We start from the raw sequence: 9,970 nt of genomic DNA, 5'->3' as shown, positions 1-9,970 counted from the left end.
GTAATCCTAGTCATTAGAGGATTTAAAAGTAGTACTCAATAGCAAAACTTCTTTCAAACTATCGAAACAAAAGAGGTATCATTGTAAGAACTAGAATAACAAAGCATCTTCTGGAATTATCACTCCTATAACCCCTCTTAACCGTTTTTCCTCTTAACATTCTATCATCCCTCTTAACAATCCTTCTTCAATAACTTTTTTAATGTTAAAATTAAAATAAGATTTTAATTTGTAAGAATTTTCCTTATTTTTAAATATTATATTTTAATATAAAAAAATAATCCTTACTTTCTGGATGTTATATATAACAGAGGGAAAGTATGGAGATCGGTCAAGAAATGACCTCTCAAGATTTTTATATTTTGGACTGAGAGAACCATGAAATGTTGAGAAATACAAACAAAAGTTGGGGTTTTTTTTATATATGTATGGATGAGTGTGAGAGTGAGTGTGCATGTGTGTGCGAGCGCGCGTGAGTGAAACACGATTTTGTTCACCCAATTTGATGTTTAATAACTCATACGATTTTTGTCGAAAATTTCTGAAATTTTGCAGAGATATGTGTGTGTTAGGGGTACTGTTTCTATTAAATTTTGGTGGTTAGAGGTCGAGGGAGTGGGGAGATAGACAGGGGGTCATATATCATATCGCGCGTGGAGTCAGACACAATGATACTTTACTCGCTACTAGCATTTACAATGTTTTATAAAACGCATCTCTACCATCAAAATTAAGCTTCATTATTAGTTTTGCTTTTGCCAGGAAAGTTACGCAACTCGCCTTTAAAAAGTATTCTTTAAATACGAAAAAAACAAACGAATGTCCGTATATCTAAATGTTGTAACTGACCCATTTAATATCAGAATATAAAAGAATAAAATCAATATTGTCCAACGTGATGTTGAATAAGAATTTTTCCAATACTTTTAAAGTCTATAAATCATATTTATAAGTAAATTATATCAAAGAATCTCAACAGAAATACAGAAGAAAGACGACTATCTTTATATCAAATAACAAATGAGATATTGATTAAGCGAAAAGTTTTGTCTGGAGATTATTACACGTAAAAAAATGGCATTGAAACATTACGCATTAATATGAAAATGGAAGTTTCTATGTCAAATACTAAAAGAAAATGGATAAATTATATCAATTTTCTAGGAAAAAAAAGTGTATAATTTGATTTCTAACATTACTACGGGGAAGAAAATATTAAAGATTAATAGAAACTCCTAGGCATTCGACATATTTTACAAATTATTTTTCATTTATTTCTTCAATAACATTTTAAATTTATAAATAAATAAATTAATTTGAATCGAAGTTATAGAAATTGTGCTCCCGAAAGTCAGTTAACAATTAGAATGCGTTAAATTTACGCTTTATTCACACATCGTATTGCTTTCACGCTATTATTCGCAATAATTTCAGCAATTTTTGCGTTGTTAATTAAATTTTGGGCCACCCTGTTGTGCTGAAACGAGAACTGAACACGTTAAATGCTAGAGATACACTTAACTTTGGAATATTTTTTGAAGCGTATTTATTTCTTACTGAACTAAACAAGGTGGCCTAAATGTCGGTTAAACATTGTAAAAACGTATAAATGACTATTTTATTCAAGTGCGAACTTCGCAGAATTTTCTATAAATTTATTATTAAAAAATATATATTATTAATTTTACAAAACTAGATAAAAGAACTAAAATTTTTCTTCTTTAACTTCTAATATATATATATATATAATAAAATAAAAAAATAAACGGTTTTTCTTCTTGTTTCGAATAAATAACCAATTTTATTCACTGTCTAATATCAAAAGTACTTTTCTAAATAGCTCTATAAATAAATTATTAGATCTTTATCATGTCATATGTTTCATACCATTTATTTGACTAAAAAACACGGTAAAAAAATCGAAAAAATATATCCTATTTTCATTTTTTGCAGCTGTAATCATTGCTAAAACACAGTTTCTTATACTTCATTTAATAAAGAAATCAATAATAATAATAATAATTTGTTTTTTGACAATTGACAAAATATTGCTTCTAACAGATGTCATTAATTGTGATACAATGTAATAAACTTATTGTCTTAAGCGAAGATTTAGGATAAAGATCAATCTTAGCTGACGTCAACAATTTACTATAATTCCCTTATCTAAATCCTTATTGTGATTGCTTTATCCACGAACATTATACTATAATTGAACAGCTCTTGTATGCTGTAAAATTATAACAAGAGTCAATTATTGGGAATTAAAAGTTTGAAAAATAAGATTAAAATATGTATTTATATGAAAGAGAGATGAGGTGGAGAGCAGAAAAGGGAAGATGAAGAGAGAAGAGGGAAGGAAGAGCATAGAAAAAGAACAGAACTGGAAAGCAGAAAAGACAGGAGATAGTAGAGAAAAAAAAAGATTGAAGGCAGAAAAGAGGGAAGATAATAGAGAAAAAAGAGAAGAGATACAAGAATACGGAAAAAAGAATGAAGACGCGAAGACAGAAAAGAGAACGGATATTAGAGTAGAGAAAAGAAGAAAAAGAAGAAAAGTTAAAAACAGAAGAAAATAGACATAAAAACAAAAATAAGAGAAAAGAGAGCAGAAAAGCAAGAAGAGAAAAGGGAGAAAAATGAAAGAGAAAGGATAGAAGAGGAGAGAGAATTCTTACAATAGATGTATTTGTTTTGTCAGAATAGTAAACACTTTTACGTCGATTTGACGTCATTTTACACTTTTCCAATACAATATACGCGTAGGAATAAAGTCAAATTGATATAAAAGTGTACACTATTTTGAGAAAACTAATGCATTTTATAACTACTTAATTCAAAGAATTAAAAAAAAAAAAAATTTTAAAGAAGTAGAGCGAAAAACTACTTCCATTTTGTCTAAAGTGTAAATAAACTTTTTGTAGATTTTGACATAGATATATTCTTTATATTATATGAATTATTCAAGTTATAAATATAAAAATATAAAAAATGAGAAACATTTTATTTTTGTTTGCTTTGACATAAAAAGTTACAAATTTTTTGAGAAATTTATTTAAAAAAATTAATTTTAAATTAAAGTATAGCGTTTTATTTTGATGTAATTTATTATTTAATTAATTCCTAAATAAATTTAAATAATTTTAAAAGAATCGTTGACAATAAAATGAAATTTTCTCAAATGTTGCTAATTTTAAACAAAAATTTAATTTTAATTTTCTATTTAATAAAGTTAAACATGGATTGATAAAGTCTCATTAATTCTCATCATTACTAAGAGAGCATTATATATATATATAATCAATTTCTATATATATTTAATTAATGTGTTAAATTTCTCTCAAAAACCGTAGTTCCGAATTGCAAATTTTTAACCGTATATTATTGTAATAATCACGTCATATCCGGGTCAAATCGGAAGTTCGTGTACAGTTAATCGGAGCGATAAACCTCTACGCTTTCCAGTTCTGGTCTCGATTTTCGTCTATTTTATTCTGTTCTAAAGATTAACAAAGGACAGACGTCAGGTGGACGACAGTGGCAATGTATCGGCTTAGGTATCATGAAGAAGTTTGTTATTTCTGTTTCTTTATCTTGGAATTCTGCGGAATCTTAAAAGTTATTTAATACCTTTGAATTTGACTCAATTTAAGTGATTTCAAGTCATAATTCAGACCATTTATTATTATCCGATTGAAATAAAATGGCAGCATTCTTGATTGGAAAATGTAACCTTTTCAAGAAATCGATTTTCCAGTAATGCAAAGCAAGATATTGAACTTTATGCAATGACAACTTGATCCGTTTTGGAAATTTACGAATCGTTCTACGAAACGAAAATAAAATTTCTCGTGAAAACGAGTAAAAAGCTATTTTCTAGCTTAAATTTATACTACTTTTTTTGGTAGAAAAGTAGTTTCTTTAGCCCTTTATCCGATGTTAATAATTTGTAAGGTCTTGCGTAAAATTGCAAGTTTTTAACATTTATTTATTGTATATAATTTAATTAAATTTAATTTTTACCGATATTTTTTCTAACATATGAAATTGCTGAAGATATCCAGATGAAGGTTGAAACCATGGAGTACCAGTGACGCGTTATCCTATGGACTAAAAAGAAAATTGCCAGGGGCTACCAGCAACAAAGAAACCCAAACCAATCTTTTATAACAAAATATTTCCCCCAAATAAAAATTTTTGAAGTCAACACTATATGAGGCCCCCTATTTCAAATTCATCTGGGTTCCATCAAGCTATAACGCGCCATTGTTGAGCACTGATAGTTGGTGGTGGATTCGCGCCTCACCAGCATGGAGTTTTCCGGGTTTCATCAGGTGTTTAGCATCTAAATAGGGGCTAGATTCCCATAAAAGTTCGTCCTGGGTTGCAGAATTTCTTATTCGTGTAAAATCCCAGTTTGTATCCAGGTGTAAAATCGATCAGTTTAATGAATTGAATTTACCAATATATACGAAAAGAGTGTTTTTATAGAACAATATTCTCATAAAAATTAATTTTTTAAATATAAAACATATAAAATTCAGCATAAAACCCTCAAACATCCAAATGTTTTGAACGTTTTCAACCTCCAAGTTTTAGATTAAATTAGCTTATCTGTATAATAATTACATTTTAAATTTTTATATTATTCTATGAAATAATTTAATTTATAATTTTTATGTTTATCTTTAAACATAAGTGAATATAAGTAAATGTTTGAAATAATTACTCCGTAAAAAAATCCAGCGACGAGTTGGATAACTTTCCCGGCAGAGTTTGCGGGTGGCGCCATCTGTTATTAGATTTTATTATGAAAATTTTTTAATGTATTATTAATTATTATAAGATGGAAAAAGGCTTAATTTTGAGGGTAGAGATGAGTTTTATTTTTTTAAGCAACTCGTTGGTGGATTGTTTTTTTCTTTTATTGAGCTTCTAATTAAAATTTTTGATTATTTTAACGAAAATTCGTTTATTTTCTTTATAATAATGACTAAATAATCAAGTTTTGTATTAATTATCGATATAAGAAATTAAATTTTATCAAAATTTTATAAAACATGTTTAAAAACTCTATAACTATATTAATGGATACAATATTAATTTCCTTCGATTTAATTAAGAATATGATATTAATCATTTAATATTTTATACGGATGAATAATTGAAATTATATTTATTATACAGATAAATTTTTAAAAAATTGAAAATTCACTTAATATAAAATTTAATGAATCAAGTAGAAAACTTCGTAAAAATCACTAATGTAGAAATCTGTTAAGAAACATACTGGACAATAAATTAACTCGCATATTTTTATAATTTCTAATTATTTTACTGAGTTATGTCGTGTCCAATATGGCCAGAGAAACAATATCAATCGCTTAGACATCACTTTATACGCCCTGCAAAACTAATTATATTTTGCATAAATTGCTTATAACAGTTAATATTTATTACGCAGATGTTTTAAATTCACGAAAGTTTCGTAACTTAAGCTAATTTATTCCAAATTTCAACGATATTAGAACTTAAAAGACAATATTGAACTCCATCTTGTAACAAGAATGCCTATAAATATTCGATTTTAGTAGTGTCTTGCCTCTGTACATTATACTTTACCTGATAACAATAGAGTAAGACCGATCATCTATCTAATTTCGTTCTAAAAAACAATTTTGCGTTGAAATCATGTGACCCATTTTAGACCTAAAGTTCGTACGTAGTTAATCAGGGTCTCCTGTCCTAACCTTTCGATATCTGATCTCGAATTTCGTCTATGTAACGCCGTTTTCGAGTTAAGGAAAGAGAGACAGACAAACAGACCGACGACGGTAGGAATTTATAGGTCTACAATTTGAAAATTGCAGCCCAATAAGTGCAAATTGTCAAATTCTCAGAATACTTTTTTCTTAATGGCTCGCCAGTGGCCGAATGGATGAAACCACTAAACACTATGAATAATTTATACGAGTATATATATACACCATGCATACACAATTATAAAGCCTAGATGATGATAAAATATCAATGTCATTTTCATTTTTTATATAATTGATAATAACGTTGGAGGAGGAGAAGGAAAAAGTGGAGGAAGAAGTGGAGGAAGAAGAGGAGGAAGAAGAGGAGAAAGAAGAGGAAGAAGGGAAAAAATGGAGGAGGAAGAGGAAGAAGTGGAAGAGAAAGAGAAGGAATAGGAGGAGTACGATAATATTAAATTCATGAAAGATGGAATCAAGTTACAAATGGAAATTTTTATTATTTTATAAAAATTTAAATATTAAAATATTAAATTAATATAAAAGATGAAAAGTCAAATAACTTCAAGGGAAAAAATTGTTTACTTTTATGAGGGAGTAATTTCGAGTAATGAAAATATATTTTAAAATAATTTAAAAATTGGATAATATATAGAAAATTTCTATAAAGAAATTATTTATTTAATACTTCATTTAAAAAATATTCACTCCTATCGAAATGAATTGTATTTTTTAATTAAAGAAACGTTTCATACCGATTATAATTATTTTTATTAGCATCTTCTGAGAACGAGTTAATGATGATGTATATTAAAAATTATTTTAAAAGATAAAGAAGTAAAATAAACGGATTTCTTCCTAAATGTACAAGTAAATCCTTAACTCAAATAAATTTTTCTAAGTATTGAAAATCCAATATTTAAATATTAGAATTTCAAAGTCAGTGATCAAAGTTTTAATGAGACGAGAAAACATTTTTTGTAAAAAAAAATATATATAAAAAGACATAACGAAGTGTACTTAACTCTTATTTGTATAGAGCAAACTAATAATTTTAAAAAATAATTAGTTAATTTTATATATATATAGGTAAATGTTAAAATATACTAGAAAAGTTTGTTTTAATTCTTATTTTGCTTTATGCAAATAAGAGTTAAGTACACTTAGTTATTACATACATTAGATACATACAGATTAAGTACTGTACATATAATATTTTGCCAAATCTCGATATAGCGCTCTCCTAAATAGAGTCACCTTCGAAAAACGTCAATAAATAATATCTATATATTATTCCGAATAACGTTAATAATATATATACAGTATATATTATTACCTAACAATAAATTTTTTAAACCTTGTTATCTTCTTTTCTTAGTTTACTAATTGAATGAGTGAAGTTTTCCACAAGAGAAAATAAGTTGTAAGCAATTTTCTTAAGTACTGTTTTTTCGTAACTATGTAATACGTACTATTATTCTCCCAACTACTGCGTGATCATAATTGAAGTACCCCTATTCAACACTGTCTGGAGATACTTAGTAGTCCAAATGCAACCATATATCTAATAGGATAACGATCAAAAACTTAGCAATACACACTACTGAGGCATGTTTGGTGCTGCAAGTAACAAACATTGTATTTGTACTGTAGAAGATAATCAAGAAGGTGATACTTCTCGATATGGTCTCCCATTCTGAACGTGTAAACCTGAAGGCAATTATCAGTGTATTCACAATTGATTCTTTGTTACGCTCCTCATGTGCAGTGTGATGCTGTCTTCCAAGGCGCTACTAAATTTTCCACTCGTCCTCGATAAATAGCACTATTTAAGTGTTCAACACTATGTACTGACAGTTGATCGCTAAGTGCTCAATTCGATAAAACACACTTTCTTAGTGTTCAGTTATGGTCCATTGGTAGATTCATTAAAGAAGAATGATCCATGAATAAATGTGGCTGTGAATCCATTATCCACACTACACTAACTTTAGGTGAGTGCAGTGCAGTATGATGAAACACATGAAAGTTTTCTGTGACACATATACGACAATTACGGGTGTTCACTGTCCCACTGAGGTTAAAATTTTCGTCGTTGCCACAGAAGATCCCAAGGAGCGAAGATACATCCATTTCCATACTGGCAATGAAGGTGAATGCAAAAGTCATTCGTATTTCCTTGTCAGAAGGAAACTGTTGGTTTTGTAACAATGCACTGAACTAGAAATGTCCCAATACCACAAAAGTATCGGTATCGGTCTTAAAGTATCGATGCGGACCAGTATCGACTGAGGGTATTGAAACTGGAAATCTCGCCGTTCAGTCTGTCGCGTTGTTTTTACTACTGAGAAGGTACTGTACTTATTATAATGAAGGCTGCGTGGGCCCAAAAGCAGCAAGTTTTATTGCTTAATCCAAGTTATGAAATTTCTGCCATCTGGTTCAGAAGTCAGTACGTAAGTCAGTATATCAGTTTACACTCGTATGATGTCTTATGTACTGTACAGTATAGAAAAGAAGCCCAGATCTACAGCCGTGCTAATGGGCTCTATGGGTACTATTATACATGGAAAAGCAGTAGATAAGAAATTGTTGGTGAAAAAGTAAAACCGTGTCGTTACATTGAAAGTTCTTTTTTGTGTTCAAATTTTGCAAATATCATTGCAAACAAGCTGATTAACAAACAAAAGTACTGCATATTGTTTAAATAAATATTTATTTACAAATAATAATAATTTTTATTAAACATATGTATCATAATAAGACATAATAACGCATATATTACAATGCTGCCCATTAAAATTGCTACATTATGAAGGTAGCACGCAACAAACGCGAAATTTGCATGCACAGCACAATATACTGGGTGCGATGTACCTCAATTTAATCATGTCTTCCTCCCATTACACTGTATGTATACAATAAACATAATTCTGCTATTTTCTTTCCTTCCTGGTGTCTTGAAACGTCACTATACCAGATTCGTTTGCATTTAGACCATTAAATACGAATAAAGGGCACTTTAGTCACGATAATCAGAAACTTCAATTGTTTTTCTTTATATTTCATTCTAATTTTTAATCCTTGTTACTAATTATTAATATAAACCTATATATTAACATAAAATTATTCTATAAACTAATTTAAAATTATATTAATGAAGTTCTAAAGCACCCCAGAGATGTAAAATGTGGATAATAAATCGTTCACTCGAGGATTTTCTCTTTTATTTACAAATAAATATTCTAGAAACAAATTATATACATTGATATAAATTACTATTATCATTTTATTTTCGAGTTATGTATAAAAATAGTAATGCAAATAAAAAATTGAATTCATAAATATTCATTTTACTTTAATAATAATTAAAAAAATGGAATAAATTAAATTAAATTATTTATTTTATTACATTAAATTTCATTAAGTAAAATAGTTTTATTTGTATTTAAAGTAAAATTTTATCGATTTTTCAGTAAATTTTAGAAAAGTTTTTAGTCAATGTTTTAATTCTGTAATACAACACGCTTTTAAATTACGTTCAATTGAAGTTTTTTCACTTCAAACATGATTTAGAAATTGTAAGTTTTTTAAAATTACAATTTACTTAATGTAATTAGTAAAAATAGCAGTTGAAGACGAATAGAAATTGTTTTTCTTCGCTTTTAAATATCTGAATGCAATTAACTAATTGTATTAATTATTGCTCCAATGTTTTTATGTTATTTTCCTTTATTATTATTAATATTAATTAAGAATTTTGAAGATCTCTTAAAGAAGTAAAGATTTAAGTTCTCTTTTAGAAAGAAATTTTTTATTTTAATAATGAATTTTTATGTAAAAGTTTGTCATCAAGTTCTCTTGTAATTTTTTTCATGAAATTTTCTCGTAATGTTTTCTTAGGAAGATGAATTTTGAAGATTTCTTGTGTAGTGTCTTTGTAGAACTTTGCCATGAAGTTTTGTTTGATGTAAAAGTGAATTTTAAAGCTTTCTTATGAAGTTTTCATGTGATATTTTTCACGAAATTTTCTCGTAGAGTTGAAATTTGAACCTTTCTTATAAAGTTATTTTGTAAATACTTTCTGTACATATTCACTATGAGATTTGATGCTTCGTGAATCTTTTGTAATGTTTCTACAAAAATTTCTTAAGATTTCTGATATTTTTTACAAAGAAATCTTCGGAATTTTTTGAAAAATTTTAAGAATT

At 27.8% G+C, this 9,970-nt stretch overlaps 1 protein-coding gene across 1 annotated transcript; it reads left to right on the top strand.

The window, feature by feature from the left end:
* Positions 1-2,339: 2,339 nt before the first annotated feature.
* Positions 2,340-6,225, top strand: LOC136987138 (uncharacterized). The gene is made up of 2 exons (XM_067284816.1): positions 2,340-2,558; positions 6,073-6,225. The coding sequence occupies exons 1-2, from the start codon at positions 2,340-2,342 to the stop codon at positions 6,223-6,225; spliced, it is 372 nt and encodes a 123-aa protein (XP_067140917.1).
* The last annotated feature ends 3,745 nt before the right edge of the window (positions 6,226-9,970 follow it).

This window comes from Centruroides vittatus, unplaced genomic scaffold (genome assembly GCF_030686945.1).
Source record: "Centruroides vittatus isolate TY-2023 unplaced genomic scaffold, ASM3068694v2 contig_1215, whole genome shotgun sequence".
NCBI lineage: Eukaryota > Metazoa > Arthropoda > Arachnida > Scorpiones > Buthidae > Centruroides > Centruroides vittatus.
This window is presented reverse-complemented; position numbering and strand designations above follow the sequence as displayed.